The 24,218-nt window shown below is 46.0% G+C and overlaps 1 protein-coding gene across 1 annotated transcript in view; it reads left to right on the forward strand.

The window, feature by feature from the left end:
* The window catches only part of cep120 (centrosomal protein 120), a 45,789-nt gene that overhangs the window by 15,784 nt on the left and 5,787 nt on the right, over positions 1-24,218 (forward strand). The window contains exons 5-18 of the mRNA XM_056280182.1: positions 262-410; positions 1,182-1,379; positions 4,400-4,612; positions 6,852-7,095; positions 7,233-7,422; positions 7,697-7,846; positions 8,290-8,472; positions 10,838-10,934; positions 11,556-11,720; positions 12,228-12,317; positions 12,494-12,586; positions 16,733-16,894; positions 17,101-17,223; positions 17,344-17,442. Coding sequence (XP_056136157.1) covers positions 262-410; positions 1,182-1,379; positions 4,400-4,612; positions 6,852-7,095; positions 7,233-7,422; positions 7,697-7,846; positions 8,290-8,472; positions 10,838-10,934; positions 11,556-11,720; positions 12,228-12,317; positions 12,494-12,586; positions 16,733-16,894; positions 17,101-17,223; positions 17,344-17,442 — 2,156 coding nt within the window. The remainder of the gene's footprint in view (positions 1-261; positions 411-1,181; positions 1,380-4,399; positions 4,613-6,851; positions 7,096-7,232; positions 7,423-7,696; positions 7,847-8,289; positions 8,473-10,837; positions 10,935-11,555; positions 11,721-12,227; positions 12,318-12,493; positions 12,587-16,732; positions 16,895-17,100; positions 17,224-17,343; positions 17,443-24,218) is intronic.

Here is a 24,218-nt window from a genome sequence, read left to right on the forward strand (position 1 = left end):
TAGTAGCTGAACTAGGGGACTGACTTAAATAGAGAGAAAAAACTGAATTGTACCTTTAATACTTGAGCAGTCGTTACCTTGCGTAGTTGACACGCCATCTGTGTATGATGTGTAAATTAATTAATTGTAAAGCGCTTTGAGTGACTGTTGCAGCTAGAAAAGCGCTATATAAAATGCAACTTGATTGATTGACCTCTTTTTCCCCCCTCTCCTCCTTTCCACTCTCCTCTTCTTTTCTGCTTCTGTTTCCCTCTTTCCCAGGTTCCCCGGCACTGACGGATCTGCTCCCGGAGAAGCTGGAGGCTGTGCTGATCCAGAATCAAGGTTACCATCAGATAGGACCTCCAGACCACTGTACCCAGATGTTTGTCCTGTCTGTTACTGTGGCCTTCGCCACCAAACTGGAGCAGGTAAGGAACCATCTTAAACCTCTAATCCTCAACCCCAACCCCACCAAAACCACTTTCAGGGTTTCACCAGTCTGACTGCTGTGGACGACAGAAAAGAGACGCAAGCTGTCTGAATCAGTGGCGGCTGGTGCTAAAAAAAATTGAGGGGGGGCACGTGCAATTTACCTTGGCGCAGCACACCTGACAGCTGCTTTAATGTCCACACAGTCACAGAGTTATCAAGAAGGACAGTGTAGCCTATAGATTTTATCAGGGTTCGTAGACGGTGGATGATTGACAGCCGAGACGAGGCGTCATGGTGGGTGTGAACATGATTAACGGCCACGAGAATTGTCCAATCACATTATACAATGTATATTATACAACTAAATTATATTTAACATGTTTAAGTAGATTTTCATCTCTTAATATTTAAAGAGGGCGGTGCCACGGCACCCTGTACTGGCCAGCCGCCACTGGTCTGAATACTTTCTATCCTGACAGACTAGAGCAGACTAATGCTGGCAGTGTAATGGAAGTAATGAAACACAGCTGGTTCATACAAAGGGACACATCTACAGAGAAAACTGTTGGTCTAAAATACACCACCACTGCTGCTGTTGCCCTCCGGGAAAATGCCTCCATGTCAAAATCCATATTTTCTTCAGGAAGCTGGTTAGTGTGCTTACGTGCATGTGTGTGTGTGTGCGTGCGTGCAAGTGTGTGTGTGTGTGTGTGTGTGTAAGTATGCCGTACGTTTGCTGTTAATGGTGTGTTTGTTTTGAACCTCAGCTCATCCCCAGCACTATAAAGCTGTCTGCAGAGGGGTCAGAGTTCTTCTTCTACTACTCCCTGCTGGGGAATGACATCACCAGTGAGCCCTTCCACAGCCTGCTGAGCCCCTCCTTTGAGCCGGAGCGCGCCTCTGTACGCATCCGCAGCAGCAAGCAGGTCCTCTGCACCTTCCTGGCCCAGCAGCCCAGCTTACAAGTGAGGGGAGGGGTCTCTCTGTCCGTCTTCTATTTATGTATCTGACTATCTGTCTGTCAACTATCTGTCTGTCTGTGTCTTTGACTTCCTTGTTGTCAGCTATCTCTGTCTTTATCTCTGTAAACTCTGTTGTTTCTATTCCTCTGTTCGTCTTGATGCATGCCCAAGACTTGTACATCAGGGAAACTAAACAGACGCTGGCCAAGAGGATGACACAGCACAGGAGAGCTAACATGTCAGGCCAGGACTCCACAGTCCACACCCATCTACAGGCCCGTGGCCACTCTTTCAAGGATGAGAGACAGAGAGATAATTTATTGATCCCTATGGGGAAATTATGCTCTGCATTTAACCCAGCTGTGTGGCTAGGAGCAGTGGGCAGCCGCCACACAGCATCCAGGGACCGACTCCAGTTTGTCTTGCCATGCCTCAGTCAAGGGCACAGACAGGAGTATTAACCCTAACATGCATGGCTTTTTCTTGATGTTGGGGGAAACCGGAGCACCCGGACAAAACCCACTGCAGACACGGGGAGAACATGCAAACTCCACACAAACTTGAGATGACCCCCAAGGTTGGACAACCCCCGGATTCGAATCCAGGACCTTCTTGCTGTGAGGCGACCGCACTAACCACTGCGCCATCGTGCTGCCGATGTGCACATCCTTGATAGGGAGCAACGCTGGTTTGAACAGGGAGTCAAAGAGGCCATCTGTGTGAAGAGGGAACGACCATCCCTGAACCGGGGGGGGGGGGGGCTAAGAGTACATCTGTCACCATCTTCCAATGCTGTGATTGCAACTATTCCCCAATCCTTTGTGAATAGTACACATGGCCATTGTAACTCTAGTGAATGGTCATACTAATTTGCATATGAAACCGATTGTTGGTTCGGTCGTTACACCCAGGGCTCGAAATTAACGATGTCCCGGGGACCATAAAAAATCCTGCTGGGACACAAATATATGTTGTCTGTGACAATTCCGGGACAGTGAAAAAAATGTCAAAGTAAACTTCGAAATAGGTGTTATTTGCAAAGTCATTAATTATGAGTATCTAGACGTTACTTTGTCGTTTGAATAATTTAATAAAAACGTGTGAACGGGGAAACTACAGAAGGCTTACGTTCTTGCGGCACCTCACGATAGGGCAGTCAATCGCCTGTTTGTGCAAATCATAGAATGCATTCTACGTCATCCACTCTGCCAGTGGCTGCTGCTTGACTCGCGCCAGTGCAACATTCATAGAGCCAGAGCGATAGACCATCATCAACGACAGTTAAAAGAAGAAGAAGAGGGGTCCGCAGTGGTGTAGCGGTCTAAGCATCGGCTTTGTGTCGATGCAGTTGCCCACTGGGGACCGGGGTTCGCGCCTCGGTCTCGTCAGATCCGACTATGGCCGGACTTGATGAAGCAGCAATAATTTGCAGCGCTGTCTTCGGGAGGGAGGCGGAGTCGGCTTGTGTTCGCCACATGACTGCGTCTCTGTGTGTCAGAAAAAGCAGTGGTTCGGGCTGGAGTCGCCTCATCACGAAGGTGGCGACTCGACTCCTTCGAGACTGCCGGCCGGAGAGATGCAGTTGGCGAACGCATGCAGTACAAGGGTGGGTGTTTGAACTAAAATAGGGATCGATTGGCCACTAAATTGGGAGAAAAAGGGAAAAATCAGAAATAAATTTAGAAAAGAAGAAGAAGAAAGAAATGCTGAGGTGGTTGAATAAACAGCCCCCTGATACAAGCCCCAATACTGCCGACTCCCGAAACTAATATTCATATGTTTAATAAAAGAATAAGTATTTTAAACTTATATGGTGGACCAGAGTCCATGGTGTGATGATTAAGTGAAGAAAAAAGGATCAAATTATATGTATTCAGCATAATGGGGGGCAATGACAAGAATTAAAATTTGGGACACTGTTGGTTATATCCGGGACAATACAAAGTAAAATTCGGGACAGTTGTGGGACACTGAGGAAAAAAGTTAATTTCGAGCCCTGGTTACACCACTGTGTTGTTTATAAGGGTGGGGATACCAGCAGTCAGTTCAGATTGAAGAGGTCACTTAGATGAGTGATGAAACGTTTCTCCCAATAAACGTTGTGTCCAGATGAACTGATGGCACTTTCTGTCTATTCCTCTATTATTACTTCTAGAACACACACTCAGTCTTTTCATCAAAACGATATGCTTGTTAGGGTTAATACTCCCGTCTGTGCCCCTGAGCAAGACAATGGAAAGAAGAGCTTGAGTTGGTCCCCGGGCACTGCAGCTGCCCACTGCTCCTATACAATAGGATGGGTTGAATGCAGAGAACAAATTACATTGTAACTTCCATCCATCCATCCATTATCCGAACCTCTTATCCTGCTCTCAGGGTCGCGGGGATGCTGGAGCCTATCCCAGCAGTCATTGGGCAGCAGGTGGGGAGACACCCTGGATAAGCCGCTAGGCCATCACACACAGCCGACATACACAACACACACACACACACACACATTCATACCTAGGGACAATTTAGTATGGCCGATTCACCTGACCTACATGCTTTGGACTGTGGGAGGAAACCGGAGCACCTGAAGGAAACCCACGCAGACACGGGGAGAACATGCAAACTCCACACAGAAGACGACCCGGAATGACCCCCCAAGGTTGGACTACCGCAGGGCTCGAACCCAGGACCTTCTTGCTGTGAGGCGACCATGCTAACCACTGCGCCACCGTGCCACCCTCATTGTAACCTACAGTGACAAAATAAAGTGGCTTTCGTCTTCTTTTATCTAAGGTCTGTCTACCTTCACTGTCCAAAACTGTCTCACGTCTACCTGTCTCTCAAGTATGCGAACCATTTCTGGACAGAACTTCTTCTCACCTCTGTCTTTTTGACTGCCTGTGATCTGTCTGTCTGTCTTACTGTCTGTCTAACAACCTACTTGTCATTCAGATCCACTCAGTGCTGTGGGTTCTTTGTCCTGTACTGTATGAAGGTTCCACCTGTCTAATGTCTGTCTGTCTCTTCGTCAGGTCCACCTGTGTTGCGGGAACCGTTCTCTAGGTGGTGCTGAGGTTCCTCTCTCTCCTCTGTCTGTGAGTTCAGTGGATCTGGAGAAGCATGCAGCCACAGTCGAAGGAGTGTTTGCTCTCAAACCTCCTAAAGAAGACCAGCAGAACGTCTCAGCCCTGCCCAGAGAGCTGCAGCCCACCGTGGGAGTTGCTGTTACCCTGAGAAAGGAGGAGGTGAGCATGCATTTATGCCCGGCCCTCCACAAACTGTAATGTACACATAAACATACTTGACAACTCTGACTTAACTAGAGTCACACAAACGCAACAAATCACCATGGCAACAAGTAACTCGTTCAGGTTTTTCGGTCCATCAACACCCATCCAGCAGCTTTAATATGGCATCACGTTCAGATGGTGAGCACCTGTCACAGCCCGCAGTTGTTGAGACAAGTCGGTTTGTATGTGAAAGCAGGGCTGGATCTCCGCATAGGCCTGCAAGGCCCAGGCCTAGGGCCCAAATTTCTGAGGGGACCCAAAATTGTGGGGGAAAGGGGGAAATATATTATAAAATTATTATTTTATTAGTAGCATTTTTTAACATATAAACAATTCCTATGACACTTACACGCCAAATAAACATATGTCTATCAATCAGGAGTAATTATTATGCCATAAAAAGAAATAACGCAAATGAAACCATGGTATTGTTCAATCTAACTCTTAAGAACTCCATCTCCTAGAATGCCATACTGGATTTGCATTTAACTTGAACTGTTAATGGAAGTTACAGCAGAGAAACAGCATCCACGCAGATCTGCACTTAATTTTGGAAAAGAGCTACAGAATGCAGTCAGGCGCAGCAAAGTATAAAAAAGAGAACAAGAAGAAGCAGAGACTGAACGCCAAAGAGGGGCATTTGAAAAATATTTGACTCCAGCACCGGTCTCAACACCTCCAAGGCCCGAAAGTGCTCCCGCCTCAACGCAAGCCTGTCCACCTCCACCGTTGCCCGGCTCAAGCGCCACAGAAGACCGCCCCTGGTAGCAATAACAGTGCCGGAGTCAACCCTTACCCTGGATGAGGAAAACTGTATCGCCTGCGACCAAAAAGATGTGACTTTGCAGTTGAAGGGCTACGGCAGTGACCCTGCTCAATGCACAGACATTAACGAAGAAATAAAAGAATATTTCAGCCGGAAAAAGCCGGAGCAGAACATTGGAGAACATTTTAGCACATCAGAGCGTATTTATGGTGACAAGGCAACTGAAAAATGAACACTTTTTCAGAAGGACACAAAATGGTGAGCTGCTAGCTAGAGAGTGGCTTGTTATTTATTACTTATTTAATTATAATGAATGATACTTATTTAACTAGCCTATGTTATTGCACTCTGTGCGTGCTCCATCCATATTCGCCAGCTGTCTGTTATATTGCATTTGCTTTTTATGTTGGTAGGGTGTGTGTGCGTGGGGGGGGGGGACAAAACGGAGGCGAGGCCTAGGGCCCATTAACGTCATGATCCGGCCCTGTGTGAAAGGAAGAAAATCTGCGATCTGTGTCTTAAAATCAAGTGTCGGTCGATGAATCGTCTGCAGGATTTTCTGTTGTGCTTTATTCTCTCTGCAATTCAATCTTGCAGACTGTTGACTAACAGCATACGTGGTGCTCCATGAGCACCGAAAACTATGGAACGGAGTCTGTTGACTGGAAAATTGTATTTCTGTCAGACATTTGAACTAAATGTTGGGGATCACAGAAGTTGAATCAGTTCATCTGGGCACAGGGTGTACTGGGAGAAACGTTTCATCACTCATCTAGAGGTTGAGCTGGTTTTTGCTGCAGAGTTCAGACAAAAGGGGTCTCATGTGTTTCCCGTTTATTGTTTTGCGTTTTGAGCTGTTGTTGAGTGATTATGTTTGGGTATGTTAGAGATGTAAAGTACTTGTTTGTAAGTGGGCAGTTTGATTTAAATAGACTTTGTAATGTATAGTAGCAGAATTAACTTCAGAATAGGTGAGAAGGGGTAGGAAAAAATAAGTGTGTATTTCCTCCTACGCCTTTTCCAACATGTAACACATAATCTGATGTATATGGAGATTTGTTTGCTGAGTTTGATGTGTGGATTTATTGGTCACTTCAGATTACTGGCAGTGGCTCATCTGTTTGTTATATCCTGCCTGTTTACATGTTCGAAATAAATCATTCATTCAAATAGTTTTTTAACACTCTCTCTCTCTCTCTCTCTCTCTCTCTCTCTCTCTCTCTCTCTCTCTCTCTCTCTCTCTCTCTCTCTCTCTCTCAGTTGATATGTGAATCAGTTCTGTGATGGAAAGTGAAGTTGGACAGGTTAATGTGAAGGCGCGACATTGTTCATATTGTTAAAAAGATGTCATGTTAGAGTGTGTTTCTTGTTAAAGACTTATTTTAAAATTCAAATCGTCTCTTTCTCTCCATCGCTATCTCTCTCTAGTTGGTAGGGAAGCCAGAAGGAGGAGATGGTCCTCTGACATCATCCCAGTCTCCCTGCGCTCCCCCTGCAGAGGAGAGACCCCACACCTCTTCTGCAGTCATACAGCCCCCCGCCCGGACCCTTGCCTCCTCTCCTCCTCCGCCTCCTCTTGTGCCTCTTCACCGTCCTGCCTCTTCTACAGAGAGCAAGGCAGAGAGCCTTCATGAGGAGCAGTACCACGGACCAGACCAGGCTGGCCTTGAAAGTAACCAATCACACACACACCATGAAACCTCTCAACCTGCCAAGAGTGAACACAATTTATGATTCCATTTTTCTCTTTATCTTCTAATGGACTGGGCTTGTCGGTTTGACTAGACTGTGTCCTCTCTTTGTCCTCAGGTCCGGAGGTGGATGTTCCAGTGGAGAGCTTGGTTCAGGGGGATGCGGGGGCAGAGGGATGTCTGTCGTCTGTCAGCGTGTCTGCTCCTAAAGTGGTCATCCCCTCCTCGGCCCATCACTTCTGCTTCTCCATGGACCTCCGCAGCCTGGGCGGCCTCACATTGAGCCACCTTGTAGCTGTTACACTCAGGTAGAAGATCACAAAGGGTCTCTCCTCCTTTTCCTCGTCCTCCTCTCCTGATGACCAATGCAGTATAATTTTAGTTAGTGCTTTCTCAGATCCAGTCTAAGGTCTCCATTACTGCCGTTTTGTTGAAGGTCATGAACTACCGGCAAAAATAGAAAAGCTGCAGACAGAGCTGAGAACCACTGCTACAGTCCGACAATACAAAGACTGAAACAGTCTGCTGACAGTAAATAAACTGTAAAAAGACCATCAGTTAACAGTACTTACTGGGTTTCAGGTACTCGTATCAGTTCTTTGGCAGTGCCGCTCCCATCATGACCAATCCTCCAGTGGAGCTCCAGAGGAACATGGAAGTGTTCATGCCACAGTCCTACTGCGCCTTCGACTTCGCTGCCCTGCCACAACAACTACAGGACACATTCCTGAGGTTGGTTTACTCTCTCCCCCCCCCCCCTCTCTCTCTCTTTCTCTTTCTCTTTCTCTCTCTCTCTCTCTCTCTCTCTCTCTCCTTATCTCTCTCACTCTCTCTCTCCCTTCTCTCTCTCTCGCTGTCTCTCTCTCTCTCTGTCTCCCTCTCCCTCTCTCTCCCTCCCCAATGTTTGTCCTTTCTGCGGGGCAATAGAAACAAATTTTCATCGTTTTACAGTGTGGACCATTTGAAAACCTGTTTGTTGTTATAAATACGTTGTTTGAACTTCTCAATGAGACATTTTCTAAACTGTTTTTCATTTTATGACCTGGATTACAATAAGACGAATAAGTTTGAATATCAGCTGTTGAAAATTAAATCTCTCTCTCTCTCTCTCTCTCTCTCTCTCTCTCTCTCTCTCTCTCTCTCTCTCACACTCACCCTCTGTTTCTTTGCTCTAGAGTACCTCTGGTGGTGGAGGTGTGGCATAGAGACACTAACAGCAAAGACCAGCTGATAGGAACAGCCTCCGTCCAGCTGTCTCACCTCCTTTCTGCTGAAAAGACCAGGTTCCTGTCTGCTTCAGGGGACCAGAGCTGGAGACAGACTTACCAGGAGACCATACCTGTCATCAAACCACACAGGTATGGATTTCTCTTGTTTTCTATGGAAATGTGACTCTTTGAGCGCTCTCAACCCAATACAGGGACCTGGCCTCTTTTTAGAGCTTATAGCACCATGATTGTTCCTCCTCATCCCAAAGATGAGACAGTTTCAACTTTAACTGAAGTACACAGCTCATCATTTTCACTTCCTGTTCCACCAACCAGTAAGGATGAAGCAGGGGCAGGACCAGAGAGGAAATGAAAGCTAGATCTGCTTTGTCAACGCAAAGAGAAATGAAAACACCAGAATCTAAATGAATTAATCTATAATGTTGATAAATGAAACAGAACATTAAACTTTTTGTAGGTTTGTGTTCGTATCACAGTGAGCACAGATTCCTTGTAATGTAAAAGCTCACTTTGCAAATAAAATAAATTCTTACTGTGATAATAAAGCAGTAATACCTGCTGTAGTAAAGGATGACGTTACAGCTACAGGACACCAGTACAGGGCTGGTGGAAAAACCAGTGGTCTGTTCTGGAGCCATAAATGAATGGCTTGCAGATACAAGTTAGCCTTAGATTACAACTTGTACTGTTTACCTTGTGACCTGGTTGAAAACGGAGAGCAGGGATGGAGAGAGAGAATAATCCACTTACCCTATCTCAACCTGGAACAGTCATACCAGGCTCAACTAAGGCATGGTGATAATAGGTAAAGATACTGACAGATCCGTTTGAGATCCTGCACCTCATATCGTCTGTGATTTTGGAACACGTGCGTTTTAACGCAAACCTTTGATTTAGTCAAAGGTTTGCGTGAAAATGCACTGGGGTTCTTTTTGGATGAGAAAGCATGTAAAGAAATTGATAAACAGATTACCCATTACAGATTACAGTACTGCTTGTTTTTTAACTGTGTTCTGTAAGGTCTCCTTGAGTGCTCTGAAACGCGCCCACAAATAAAATGTAGTATTATTATTATTATTATTATTATTATCCTGTCCATGAATATCACAAACAATTGGAGGCAAGGGGCAACCTTGGCGAAGTCTGACACCCACCGAAAACGTGTTTCACTTTGTGCCGAGAATGTGGACACAGCTCTCACTTTGGTTATACAAGGACCGGATGGATGGCTTATAGCAACTGCCCCGGTACCCCATACTCCCGCAGTACCCCCCACAGAGTGCCGAGGGGTACATGGTCATAAGCCTTCTCCAAGTCCACAAAACACATGTAGGACTGGCTGGTCAAACTCCCATGTCCCCCTCAGCACTTCCGCAAGGCTAAAGAGTTGGTCCGTTGTTCCACAGCCAGGATGGAATCCGCATTGATCCTCCTGGAGCCGTGTTCGACAATCGGTCGGAGCCTCCTTTCCAGCACCCTAGAGTAGACTTTCCCAGGGAGGCTGAGTAACGTGATGCCCCTATAATGTGCTCCAATTATTTTATTGGGTATTATTTTTACCCAAATATGAAACACTTACAAACTTAAAAGAGTAGGGCACTCCAGACGTCCCTCTCCCCAGCAACACCCTCCAGCTCCTCTTCGGGGATCCCAAGATGTTCCCAGGCCAGATTGGACATGTAGTCCCTCCAGCAAGTTCTGGGTCTACCCTAGGGTCTCCCCCTAGTTGGCTGTGCCCGGTAAACCTCCAAAGGAAGGCGCCCAGGAGGCATCCTAATCAGATGCCCGAACCACCTCAACTGGCTCCTTTCGACGGGAAGGAGCAACGGCTCTACTCCGAGCTCCCTCCGAATGTCCGAGCTCCTCACCCTATCTCTAAGGCTGAGCCCTGACACCCTACGGAGGAAACTCATTTCAGCCGCTTGTATCCACGATCTCACCCTTTCGGTCACTACCCAAAGCTCATGACCATAGGTGAGGATTGGAACGAAGACTGACTGGTAAATTGAGAGTTTTGCCTTCCGGCTCAGTTCCTTCTTCACCACAACAGTCTGGTACAACGTCCGCATTACTGCTGATGCTGCACCAATCCACCTGTCAATCTCCCGCTCCATCCTACCCTCACTTGTGAACAAGACCCCGAGATACTTGGAACTCCTCCATTTGAGGCAACAACTCATCCCCAACCTGGAGGGAGCAATGAATGAATTATACTTGAACATAAAGATCGTCTAGTTCAGTGGTACTCAATCAGGTCCTCGGGTACCAGCAGTACAACTGTTTTTTATTCTGCCAGGTAGTTCATTACAGTAACCTGTTATGATTAGATGGCTGGAACACCTGACACAACAGGTGAAAGTCTGAAAGTCATCTTTCTGCTTTCGAAACCCAGTTTTAATTCAACACAACACACACAACAATCTCCTCCTCCATACTCTACACCTTAAAAAGTGTGTGTGTGTGTGTGTGTGTGTGTTTGTGTGTGTCTATCCAGTTCCGGTGAGAAGGTAGCAGAGTTGTGTTACGTCACAACCTTAGAGGACCTGGGATTGGTTAAAACCAAAGAGGTCATTGTCTCCGACTCTTCACAGGTGAGACGTGTGTGTTTGTATTTGGGGGCACCCCATGCATGTATTATAGTAGAACTGGATACCGGATCTAAAAATGGCATCTGTTCATTCCTGTGAGAATTGCTCGCCTGGCGCATACGGCGAAAAAGTTTCTGGCTACCGGGTTACTTCCGAGTACATGGGGCCCACTGAATATGCGCAGTAGTGTGACTCCCATCATGCCTCTAGGCTATGAGAACAGCTCGTACACAGCCGTGCCGTCATGCAGGAAAAAAAAGATTTTTCTGGGCTTTTTCTTGGCCTTGGAAATATTTTAAAATGATGAAAACCCCATGGCTTAAAAATATACAATACAAAGAGTAATAATTGACCATGATTATAGCTGCAAATTTGAGACAAATTTAATTTTCTTTGTCAGTTAAGCTGAGATGTCAGAACTGAATAATTTATGAGATGAAAACTTACTGGAAGACACTACTAATAATGTCTCGTGACACATTTTTAAAAAGTTTCGCATACTTTTCATAGTCCATGAACACCCACTTAAAGATCTTATAACCCATACTGACACAGGGACAGAAGTCAGGGGGACAGGTTTTATGTGAGTCATCATTACCTGATTTGATTCTCACACCACAACAGAGCAGTCATCCAGTTCCTCAGCAGAAAGCCTCGCGCCCCCCTGCCCCCGGACCCCCCGGACCCCCCGTGCCTAACCTGCCCCCAGCCAGAGACACCCTGGAGTACCGCATGGCCTTGGAGCTGGAGCTATGGAAGGAGGAGCAGGAAGACCTGTTTGATGACCAGGTAGGTGGTCAGGGGTCAGAGGTCACAGTCAGAAATGGGAAGGAGGGGCGTCCGGGTGGTGTAGAGGTCTATTCCCTTGCCTACCAACACGGGAATCACCGGTTGTGTGTGAGAAAGCAGAGTCAACACAGCGTGCGGCCGGTGTGGCGGTGTTTTCTGGACGTATCCAGGTTTCGGTCAGGGCTACTACCTGAATGTCTGACAGATTAGCAAGTGCTTGGTTAGATTCTGTTTTATTTACAGCTGATTGGCAACTCCAGAAGCCAAAAGTGAAGACGGAGTGAGTAGAGGAGGCTCTCCTGAGTGACTAGAAATATAATTATAAATACACCTGTGTCCTCCGCCCGATGAAGTGAAACGAAATAACTGCATTTCTGTAGCGCTTTAATACTCTGAGGACACAAAGTGCTTTACATGAAACAGTGTTTGTGTGTGTGTGTGTGTGTGTGTGTGTGTGTGTGTGTGTGTGTGTGTGTGTGTGTGTGTGTGTGTGTGTGTGTGTTTTAGCTGAGAAGAAAGGAGCAGAGCCACATGCAGGCCCTGGCAGAGGAGTGGAAGAAGAGAGACAGAGAGAGAGAAGCGTTGGTAAAGAAGAAGGTAAAACATTCCCAGTCACACATAAATCTCAAGTACAGCTTTAAAACGTGATGGTAGAGCTGTGTTGGTAATACCTCTCATCAATTCTCTGTAGTGTTAACTCTATTTTATCTACTACATCTATTATATCTATTATCTTTATTTTCTCTCTCTCTCGTGTGTATGTGTGTATATAGGAGGTAGAGTATAATCTATTAGAGGAACAGCTCCAGAAGACCCTGTCTGACCTGGAAAAGAGAGAGAGACAGCTTGCCCAGGCTGAGATAGAGGTGAGACCGGGTGTGTGTGCGATTACTGTGAAATGTCCCCACTGTGCCTTTTTTTTTTTATGTGCGACTTCACAAACTAGCGGCACAGTGGTTAGCGTGGTTGCCTCACAGCAAGAAGGTCCTGGGTTCGAGCCCCGGGGTAGTCCAACCTTGGGGGTCATCCCGGGTTGTCCTCTGTGTGGAGTTTGCATGTTCTCCTCGTGTCTGCGTGGGTTTCCTCCGGGAGCTCCGGTTTCCTCCCACAGTCCAAAGACATGTAGGTTAGATGAATCAGCCGTACTAAATTGTCCCTAGGTAGGTATGTGTGTGTGTGTATGTCGGCCCTGTGTGATGGCCTGGTGGCCTGTCCAGGGTGTCTCCCCACCTGCTGTCCAGTGACTGCTGGAATAGGCTCCAGCATCCCCACGACCCTGAGAGCAGGCTAAACGGTTCGGAAAATGGATGGATGGATGAACTTCACAGACTTTTTTTTTTCCCCTTTCACTCCCCAAATGTATCCGGCCAATTACCCCACTTTTCCGAGCCGTCTCGGTCTCTGCTCCACCCCCTCTGCCAATCCGGGGAGGGCTGCAGACGACCACATGCCTCCTCCAATACATGTGGAGTCACCAGCCGCTTCTTTTCACCTGACAGTGAGGAGTTTCACCAGGGGGACGTAGCACGTGGGAGGATCATGCTATTCCCCCTATTTCCCCCTCCCCCTGAACAGGCGCCCCGACCAACCAGAGGAGGCGCTACTGCAGCGACCAGGACACATACCCACATCCAGCTTCCCTCCCGCAGACACGGCCAATTGTGTCTGTAGGGACGCCCAACATTTCGTTTTAATTTTTTTTTGCCATGGATCAATCTTTGTGTTGAGACCGCCCAGTGTGTCAGTATGTTTACTGACTGGGTGTTCAGCGCACATGACCAGGGGCCTCATTCATCAGTCGTTCGTATGTACAAATTTGCTCTTACACATCCATGGATTTTTTAGTGCTGAGGTTTGTCTGACAGACCAGTGTAGAACCTGGCTAACCCCTGAATTTAGACACCAGTTGGCTATGACTGATGTCTTTGCAAGCCCAAGTGATTGCTCGTTGCAAGACGTAGACAATTGATGTTAGGGGGAAGGAATTACAGATAACCATCAGGCTTTGCAGCTACCTGTCAGACTGTCTTGAAGGCTAAAAAATTCCGTGGGTGTGTAAGAATAAATGTGTATGTACGAACGATTGATGAATAAGGCCCCTGGGCTCCTGAAATCCCCCTCTACAGGTTGATAAGTGAATTCAACATTTCTCTTCTGATTTTTCTTATACTGTCTCAGCTGTCATCGATAGTTGTACATTGATGGTAAAGTTAGTTTAGTTTGGTTTAGCTGTCTGATGGGCAGGTTAGAGTACAGCAGCGGTATTCAGTCATGTGACACTTATGCCTCTTTGCCACTGGACAAAAAACCCCCACTAACACCTGTTAAAATGGGACTTTGTCTTTAGTGGGAAAGGTTAAAATTGGAATTCAGTCCGAGGACAAATGATTCTGCAGTAGTCACATGGGTATTTATTGGCTCCAATTCCGATCGGCAGTGATAGACATGCTAATTTTCGCCACGCCAAAAAGTGATCAAATTGATTGCTGTCCACGGTTTCCATCTGCCAAAAAGTGATTGCAGCTCCTACCTTGTGACTGAAAGGTTGCTTCTGCCTCAAAATAACTTGAAATATATAAACCAATACAGCTTGCGGAGGGCGGTCAGTTTTTAGTGGATGATCGCTTTTTGCCACGATGCCGCCATTTGCTCAGGTTCTCAATACAAGACAAACATTTCAGTGATATAATGTTACTTGTAGCTTGCCTTTCCCTGGATCGCTACTTTGTCGTGGTGGAGAGGCTTGCGTGTACCAATGATCGATCCCAAGAGCTATGCTATCCGGAGCTTGGCTCCTGGTAGGGTCACCCAAGGGGGAGGTTCCAGGTGAAGCACAAGCCAACAAAGGCCTCAACGGTGGAACTGGTGGAAGATGTTGCCAGGTCACAACGATGGTGAAGGCGGATGAAGGCTGCAACAGGGTGGTCCCCATCGCCTTGGTTCACCATGCCATTGAACTCTGGCCACCCCCTGCCAAGGACCGTGTGGGGGCTGTAGGCCCATCAGCCTCTCCACGTTAAAAAGCTGTCTTGTGCAGGCGTCCTCCCATTATGCGGCTCCAGGATCAGCCTCTACACCCACCTGAGGACCCAGAGGGAGGACGGTCATACTCCTCGATCCCGAGTGATCGCCGATGATGATGACTTAAAGCTTGCACTCCTGACTCCTAAACGCGGCCCTTTACAGATGAAACAGCCCTGTGTTTTAGCAGTAGCCTAGCTGAAAATCCTAGCTGGACAAACTAACACGTTGGCATATGGCTTTTGTTGGCCTGGAAAAAGAAACTGTATCCAGTGTTGAGTGGTGTGTTCTTCTTTAGGAAAGACGAACAAATCGAAAATCCAGCGTTGAACTGCCTGGTTCCGGTAGCAGTCCTCAGTAAAATGAAGGGGACATAAAAGGTTGGGTTGTACTGCTGAGGAATAGTGGTCAAAAGGAATTTTAAGCACTGGTTCTTCATTTCATCTTCCTTTGGAAGTCCATGCAAAGGCAATTTGCCTTCCAACCCGAAGAAAATGGCGTCTTCTCAACATTGCAATGTGTGCTAACCAAACTCTTCCCGATGTTGCACCAAAATCTGTGACCCGTCCGCTCTACCGAACTTTGTTTGAGGACGGGCCAAACAAGCCGTTACGTGGGCATTATGAAAATATGTTACATAGTGACGTAGATTAGTAACAGAAGAAAACTCTGAACTACAAACGAGGCTTTTCAGGCCATGTTTTCTGCTGGAGAGAACAACTCTTTGGCGTGGACTTTGGCCTTTGTAACTGCAGAGGTTTGACATGCATCTCCCAGCTCTGTGACACACTAAAGCAAAGGGAAAAACCCAAAATGTTTGTTACAAAAATGAGGTATTGTTATTATTATTGGGCTTAACAATACATTTAAATGTACTTTCCTCGAGTAAATCCAGTGCATCCATATCTGAACAACACACTGGTTCATTTTCTTTCTGACCGCTAACTATGTTGTAAACCAAGTACACATGTAAGAAGGCTTGCTTTCCTTTCATGTCTTCTACGGGTGACTTTTTGAACAGTTAAATGACTGTATTTGCATTTCCCTAGATTAAAAAAAATCCATAATTGCTGCATCTTGCAGTGTAAGACTTTTTTTGTCATAATGGGAGCAGACACAATTTTAAAAGAGAACCTCGATACGGGCGGGAGAGATCAGTGTCGGGATTGAAAAAAATAGTCCCTTGCAGACCTCTGCCGTAGTGTTGGTCTGGAATGAAAAGCTGCATGAATATGGCTCTCTGTGGGCCATGCTGAAACAGGGTGGAGTGGAGAAGACGGGATTGTAGAGGTGGTGCATGTAAAATTTTGTTGCGAGGCTTCTAATGATGTGGTTCAGACAGACTGAGATTTCTCGTGGGATGATATTGGTAACCCAGACTAGGCTAAAATCCAAATTGTAAATTCATGAACCTATTGCCCCTCCCTGTTAGTCCACTGTGTCCTGTTACTCTCCATGTCTTTATGTCCATTGACCATATATACCGCGGCACAGTGGCGCAGTGGTTAGCGCGGTCACCTCACAGCAAGTTGGACTACCCCGGTTCAAGCCCCGGGGTAGTCCAACCTTGGGGGTCGTCCCGGGTTGTTCTCTGTGTGGAGTTTGCATGTTCTCCCCATGTCTGCCTGGGTTTCCTCTGGGGGCTCCGGTTTCCTCCCACAGTCCAAAGACATGTAGGTTAGATGAATCAGCCGTACTAAATTGTCCCTAGGTATGTATGTGTGTGTGTGTATGTCGGCCCTGTGTGATGGCCTGGTGGTCTGTCCAGGGTGTCTCCCCGCCTGCCGCACAATGACTGCTGGGATAGGCTCCAGCATCCTCGTGACCCTGAGAACAGGATAAGCGGTTCGGATAATGGATGGATGGATGGACCATATACCCTCCACTGCTGTTGCTTATGTAAATGCTGTGTGGATGTATGTGTTGTGTTCCTGTTCACTTTTGTGGTGTTTAAAGTTTAAATCTATTGTGTGTGTGTGTTTGTCCCACAGACTCAGAAGCTGCAGAGGGAATTGAGAGCAGAACACGAGCTCAGCCAGAGAGAACTGAAAGAGAGTATCCGCAGACTGCAGCAGGACTGTGACCACCGGGTGGCGCTGGAGAGAGACAAAGTCCGTCTGATGGAGGAGGAGAGAGCAAGATTACTGCAGCAGGTGCACACTGTGTGCATGTTCGTGTGTGTGTCTGACTTTTGTGCTAACATTTTTTTTCTACAAATATTTTCTGATTTACTGTTTTTTCATTTTTCTATTATCCTGTTCTCTTCTATTTTATTTCATTTATTGGTTCTAGTCTATCGGCTCTGTTCTCTTATGGGTTTTTTTTTCTCTGTTTATTTCTACTCTGTTCTGTTCTGTAGATTGCGGATGGTGAGTCCCGGTATAAACAGCTGGAGAAAGAGTTTTCGCTCTACAGGGAACAGCAGAACGTCAGACCTGAGATCAGATTACAGTCCGAGATTAACCTTCTCAGTCTGGAGAAGGTAATAATAACTAACCAGTCTCGTTTGTTATCACAAAAAAGGACTTCACTGCATCATTGGAACAGTGATATGATGGGAGGTGGTGTCAGACGGCTGGCGTGACTGTGTGGTTGTTTTAAGGTGGAGTTGGAGAGGAAGCTGGAGTCCACCACCAAGTCTAAGCTGCACTACAAACAGCAATGGGGACGTGCCTTAAAGGAGCTGGCCAGGTTCAAACAGGTACTGTGTGTCAACTGTATGTCATGCTGAAGTGTCTTTGAGCCAGACGTGGAGGTGGTTGGTATTCCCCACACGGCTGGAATAAGTAAAGATGGAAACTAAATAAACCTATGATACTTGGCACGTATCAGAACTAATCTAAAAAAATATAGAATTTTATTTTATTAGTACTATTCCCAGAAAAGTTGAATTCGACCACCTGGACACTAAGTTTAGAGGGAGAAATGGTTCATCTCTCATCTGACAGCTTCTTCCGTTCTCAGCTGACTGCAGGTATCCCTAACCTTAGTAACAGCACAGTTGCATAACGACCGAAACCGGCGATTTAACACGTTTCATATACAAATTGCCGTGACCATTAACTAGCGTTTCAATGGCTTTGTGTACTATTCACAGAGGATTGGGAAATAGTTGTAATAATGGCATTGTAAGATGGTGACGGATAATAATAATAATAAAACTTTATTTGTATAGCACCTTTCATACATAAAATGCAGCTCAAAGTGCTTTACATTAAAAACAAGGGAATCAATAAAACTCAACAACAATACAGATAAAATAAGTTAAAAGTAATAAAACACAGACCTAGGAAAAAAAACATGAAACAAGGCAAGAAATAAAACCATAGTACAAGATAAAAAAATAAGAGTAAAAGAAATACAATGTGGAATTAATTAAAAGCAAGAGCATAAAAATGGGTCTTGAGCTGATTCTTAAAACTATCTATGGACATTGCTTCTCTTATTTGTTGGAGGAGTCTATTCCAAGCCATCGGTGAATAAAAACAAAATGCTGCTTCGCCATACTTTTTGTATTTCATTCTAGGGACATTGAGTAGGCCAGCACCAGAGGATCTAAGAGAGCGGCTCGGAACATCATCAGATAAGCAGTCAGATAGGTATGAGGGTGCTAAACCATGTAGAGCTTTAAACACAAGTAAAAGAATTTTAAAATCAATCCTGAATGCTACAGGAAGCCAGTGTAAAGATGCTAAAAGATGTACTCTTAGCCCTCCCCTTGGGTTCAGGGATAGTCATTCCCTCTTCACATAGATGACCTCTTTGACTCCCCATTCAAACCAGCGTTCCTCCTTATCAAGGATGTGCACATCCTCATCCTTGAAAGAGTGGCCACTGGCCTGTAGATGGTGTAGACTGTGGAGTCCTGGTCTGATGCGTTAGCTCTCCTGTTAGCTCTCCTTCCCCATCCGCTGTGTCGATGGGGATGTTGTCAGCTCGGTGGTACAGCGTGCTGATGACTCCTAATTTGTGCTCCAGTGGATGATGAGTCAAACCTTAAGTACTGATCAATATGTCTTGGTTTACGTTAAACATCAACAATCAATCAACAATCAGTCATTGTATAACTAAAGTGAGAGCTGTATCCGCATTCTTGGCACAAAGTCAAACACGTTTTCGGTGGGTGTCGGACTCCGCCAAGGTTGTCCCTTGTCTCCAATTCTGTTTGTGATATTCATGGACAGGATCTCAAGGCACAGCCAAGGTGAGGAGTGTCTGTTTTGAGAACCTCAGAATTGCATCTCTGCTCTTCGCAGATGATGTGGTTTTGTTTGCTTCATCAGAACGCAACCTCCAGCGCACACTGGGGCGGTTTGCAGCTGAGTGTGAAATGGCCGGGATGAGAGTCAGCACCTTTAAGTCTAAGGCCATGGTTCTCTACCGGAAAACAGTAGATTGCTCCCTCCGGGTTGGGGATGAGTTGTTGCCTCGAGTGAAGGAGTTCAAGTATCTTGGGGTCTTGTTCATGAGTGAGGGTAGGATGGAGCGGGAGATTGACAGGCGGATTGGTGCAGCATCAGCAGTAATGCGGACATTGTACCGGACCGTTGTGGTGAAAGCTGAGCCGGAAAGCAAAGCTCTCAATTTACCAGTCAATCTTCGTTCCAACCCTCACCTATGGTCATGAGCTTTGGGTAGTGACCTAAAGGATGAGATCACGGATACAAGCGGCTGAAATGACGCCTTGGGATCCCCCAGGAGGAGCTGGAGGGCATTGCTGGGGAGAGGGACGTCTGTAATGGCCTAGCTTGCTGCCACCACGACCTGACCCAGGAGAAACGGCTGATGATGAGATGAGATGATGAGATCGACAATCAAATGTTCCCCCATCACCAATTGCAATTTTAGTCTAAGAAGGCTAACCTGTCATTTTTCACATCCTCCCTGGTGAACTTTATGTGATTGTCCACAGATTTAATGTGGTTGGTGAAGTGTGGTACGTCCTGAGATTTATTTTTAACCCAGGTGTTGCCCACAAATCTGGACCAATGGCAAGGTTGTGTCCCTGGGTAGGACATCAGAGCCATCTTTTTCCACTTCCTCCATATACAAGTTGGCCACTACAGGTGAGACTGGGCAACCCATAGCACACCCATGCCTCTGCCTATAGTACTGCCCCCTGTATGTGAAGTACATGAACTGAAGACACAGCTTCAGGAGCAGACACACTTGGTCAATGTTAAGGGTGGTCCTATTGCTAAGGGTGGAGCCATCTTATCAAGCATGCAAACTTGTCAACTTTCGGGAAAGTTCACCGTTTGAAGCCAAAATAGGTCACGTACGTGATTCATGCAGAGCTGCTGAGAAATAATTGAGGGGTTGGGGGGTGTCGAGAGCCTGCCTACTCAAAGCAACTTCCATTGAAAGACAATAGAGTGCGAACATCGATGCTGTGGATATGCGCACATTGACTGTCAACAGAAGTCAGCAGCCAATCAGTTCACTAGTCGCAGTACAGCATGAGCCCAGACCATCAGTCTCTGACCTGCTGTGTGGAAAAGCCAAAGGGAAGTTGCCGCAGTGACGTGTTCCAGCCATGAAACTACAGAGAAGGCATCAACTGAAAACTGAAGTGGTGTTCTGGATGCGATGTTTAGTACTACCTACCAACAGGTTAAGAATCGATGTCAGAAACTTACTGATGTTATAGGTCACTGAGTTAATCACACTGTAGGCCATGATGATACATAATCACATCCTGTTTATGTATCTTAGGTAAACCATACAGACTAGGTGTAGCTTCTCCCTGGGTATAAGCTCTGGTGCAAAATTCTGTCAATAGCATTGTCCTGTTCTAACAGCTTCAGACAATCTATCACCTTTTTCTTGTAACCACTGCCCGGATCTCGTTTCAGGGGCTCATAAGTATTCATGTCACTAAGTAACATCATAATTATTATTGTTATTATTATTATCATGCTCTTCGCAGATGATGTGGTTTTGTTTACTATGTTAGCTATATTTAGTTATAGAAAGACTTATTATCATTATTGTTATTATTATTATTATCATCATCATTATTATTGTTATTATTATCATTATTATTTGGCATCAGGATCAGGTCAGACTTTCCCTCCAACTTGAAAGCAGTGCTGTAGAGGTGTTTTCAGCAACAGCAGGAACACTTCACTTGCAGTACTTGTAGTTTTTCCTGTAAAATGAGTGGGGAGCAGATAGCACGGGTGTGAGCGAGCACGGGTGTGAGTGAGCATGGGTGTGAGCGAGCACGGGTGTGAGCGAGCACGGGTGTGAGTGAGCATGGGTGTGAGCGAGCACGGGTGTGAGCGAGCACGGGTGTGAGCGAGCACGGGTGTGAGTGAGCATGGGTGTGAGTGAGCATGGGCGGATGCTGATTCAGTCCATGTGGGAGCGACGGGACGTTTAGCCAGAGAGGAAACTTTACTAAGCCTTCACTTTCAGCTCTGTTATCACTTCCACGCCTCATCTGACCTCACTCTGCCCATCTGTGTGTGTGTGTGTGTGTGTGTGTGTGTGTGTGTGTGTGTGTGTGTGTGTGTGTGTGTGTGTGTGTGTGTGTGTGTGTGTGTGTGTGTGAGTGAGTGAGTACCGTAGCTAAATATTTAACTAAGGTGACACTGAGCTGTGGAACAACAGCAGTGGCATCAGCAGAACCCAACACACACACAGTAACAGGTACACACACACACACACACCCGTTCCCTCTAAACAAACACAAAGGCTAGTGTAAGTGGGGCCTTTAGTGAGTCTAAGACTAATATAAACACTGCACACAAAAGACCTTATCCTGCTAGCTAATAACTGTTATAGACACTGTCCAGCTGGAGACATGGAGACATGGTCTGTGTTCTCCCTCTCTCTCTCTCTCTCTTTCTCTCTCTCTCTCTCTCTCGCTCTCTCTCTCCGCCCCCCCCCCCCCCGTCTCTCTCTCTCTAAGTGCCGGGTGGCGGTAAAGAAAACAGTGTGTGATTTATGGTTCTCTGAGGGGCTGAGCGCTGACTGTCGTCCCTCCTGCCTATTAATCATCCGTGGGATCATGTTGAGAAATAAGCCGGCCGGCTCTCCGACCGTTCACATGTCACAGCCGCTGTTTTTCTGAAATATCAGGCCTATGTTTACACCAGTGGCCGTCTTGCACGGCAGCCTCGGCCGGCCATTGTTTGGTTTTCTGGGCCTCGCTCTGCCCATCTGTTCTCTCCTCTGCGCGCCTGGCATGGCGGGCTGTTTAGATCATGCTGGATCATAAAAATTCCTTCTGGGGGAATTATGTTCTTCTTGACCCGGGCGATGTGCATGACCGGTAAGCTGAGTGAAACTGTAATATCCAGTCCAATGGGAGTTGTTGGGATGGTGGGCTGAAGTTTTTCTTTTTTTTCTTCTTCTTCTTTTGTGTTTTTTATCTGCTTTTGTTGTCTCACTGTCTTAACCGCTAATTCACAGCCAGGGGGCAGTAGAATCCAATCTGCTTCAGTGTTTTCTTGTGCTGTTCAGGGATCAGGAACACTTTATTTATACTCATTTCACCTCATGTACTTGCGCACATGAAGTGAAACGAAATGCAGTTTCCCCAGCCCACAGCAGGGCAACATACAGACAACAACACACCCAAGAACTACAAGAACACACATATTCAAACTGGCACATATATCCAGACCAAACAACAACAAAAAATCACTGTCCAAGGGAACAAACGCCAGCCAGCATGACTGTCGGAACCGCCGGTCTGCATGAGCTAGCAGTTAGCCTAGCCTGCCCTGATTACACGTCCTGTCAGGCCGCCCTCTCTCTCTCCGTGTCTAACCAGCAGATATGACAGAACAAGCTGGCAGAAGACCTTTACCAGCACATAGTACCGCATCAAAAGTACAACTCAGGTTCTACCAACACATAGTACTGCATCAATAAGTACAACCAGGTTCTACCAACAGATAGTACTACATCAATAAGTACAACTCAGGTTCTACCAAATCAGAATTCACCTTCATACAATACGAACCAGGAGGAAAAATAAAAGATGGCTTTATTTGCAGAAGTAATGTTTTGTTTTGTCATAAAAATGCCAGAATAATTTCCATCATCCACCTTGACTTCTGGCACATGCATGATGAAGAGTACTTGAAAATCAGCTATGGTCTTTCTGAAACTGTCTCTATCTCTCTCTTTGTGTCACTCTCTGTCTCTGTGTCTCTCCATCTCTGTGCCTCTCTCTTGTCTCTGTGTCTCTATCTGTGTCTCTCTGTGTCTGTCAATTCAATTCAATTCAAAGAGCTTTATTGGCATGAAAGTTTTAAAACAATGTTGCAAAAGCATCAAAATACAGTTTGGACGGTACGCAATAATACTAATTATGAACATCAACACAACATTATACTGATCAATAAAGAAACAATAAAACAATAACAATAAAGAAACAAAAGTAGATCAGAAGATGGAGAGTGGGTTGTGAGGAGACTACAGCTGTCATGTGTTGTGCTGCTTGTCTCTTAGACTGGCACATGACCTGACATATCTTGCTGCATCTATGTGCTGACACTACTTTCCCCAAGTACATGTTGCATTTTGGTCTGGTCAGAGAATCTATCCAAGTCTTGGAATTTGCATTTAATTGTTGTAAAGAACTTAGTTCTTAAGTCTTCATATGTGCTACATTGTAGCAGGAAGTGTTGCTGTGTCTCCACCTGTCTGTCTGGACAGAGCTGACACAGCCTGTCTTGTCTAGGCAGCAGGTTTGCCTGTGTCGGCCAGTCTCTATGGCCAAGCTGTGATCACTGAGTCTGTACATAGTCAATGACTTTCTCAGTTTCTGATCGGTCACGGTGGTCAGATAGTCTGCCATCGTGTACTGTCTGTTTAGAGCCAAATAACACTGAAGTTTGCTTTGAGTTTTTGTGATAGATGGCCAATGGTTAATGTAATTTTCGTTTTCTTTAGTTATAATTTGGTTGGGCCAGATTGTGTGAGGGCTGTCCTGATGACTTGTGCTGTTGGCTGAGCTGGCTGAGGGGACTCCTCTTTTTGTTCTCCTCTTGGTGAAGGAGAGCTTTGTGATGGTAGGAGTTGCTTTTAGGTGCTTGGTAGAATTTGATTGTTCTTTTTTTTGCATCATAATTAACAGGGGAAATTGGCCTAGTTCTGTTCGGCATCCATTGAAGGGCGTGTTCCTGTGTACTCTGAGAATGCTCTTGTAAATCTCCGTGTGCAGGGTTTCGACTGGGTGTTTGTCCCATTTTTCAAAGTCGTGATTTACAAGAGGACCCCACACTTCACTACCATATAGTAAACTTGGTTCAATTGTAGATTTGAATATTTTGAGCCGTGTTCTAACAGGTATGTCTATGTTTGAAGACTTCTTTATAGTGTAGAAAGCCCTTCTTCCCTTATCTCTGAGATCATTAATAGTGAGATTGAAATGTCCTGTAGAGGTAATTATTAGTCCGTGTAGCTGTGTGTGTGTTCTATGTCAGTGGAGCCCAGTACGAACCTATGTGGGTTTCCCTG

Source organism: Lampris incognitus, chromosome 1 (genome assembly GCF_029633865.1).
Source record: "Lampris incognitus isolate fLamInc1 chromosome 1, fLamInc1.hap2, whole genome shotgun sequence".
In the NCBI taxonomy this organism is placed as follows: Eukaryota; Metazoa; Chordata; class Actinopteri; order Lampriformes; family Lampridae; genus Lampris; species Lampris incognitus.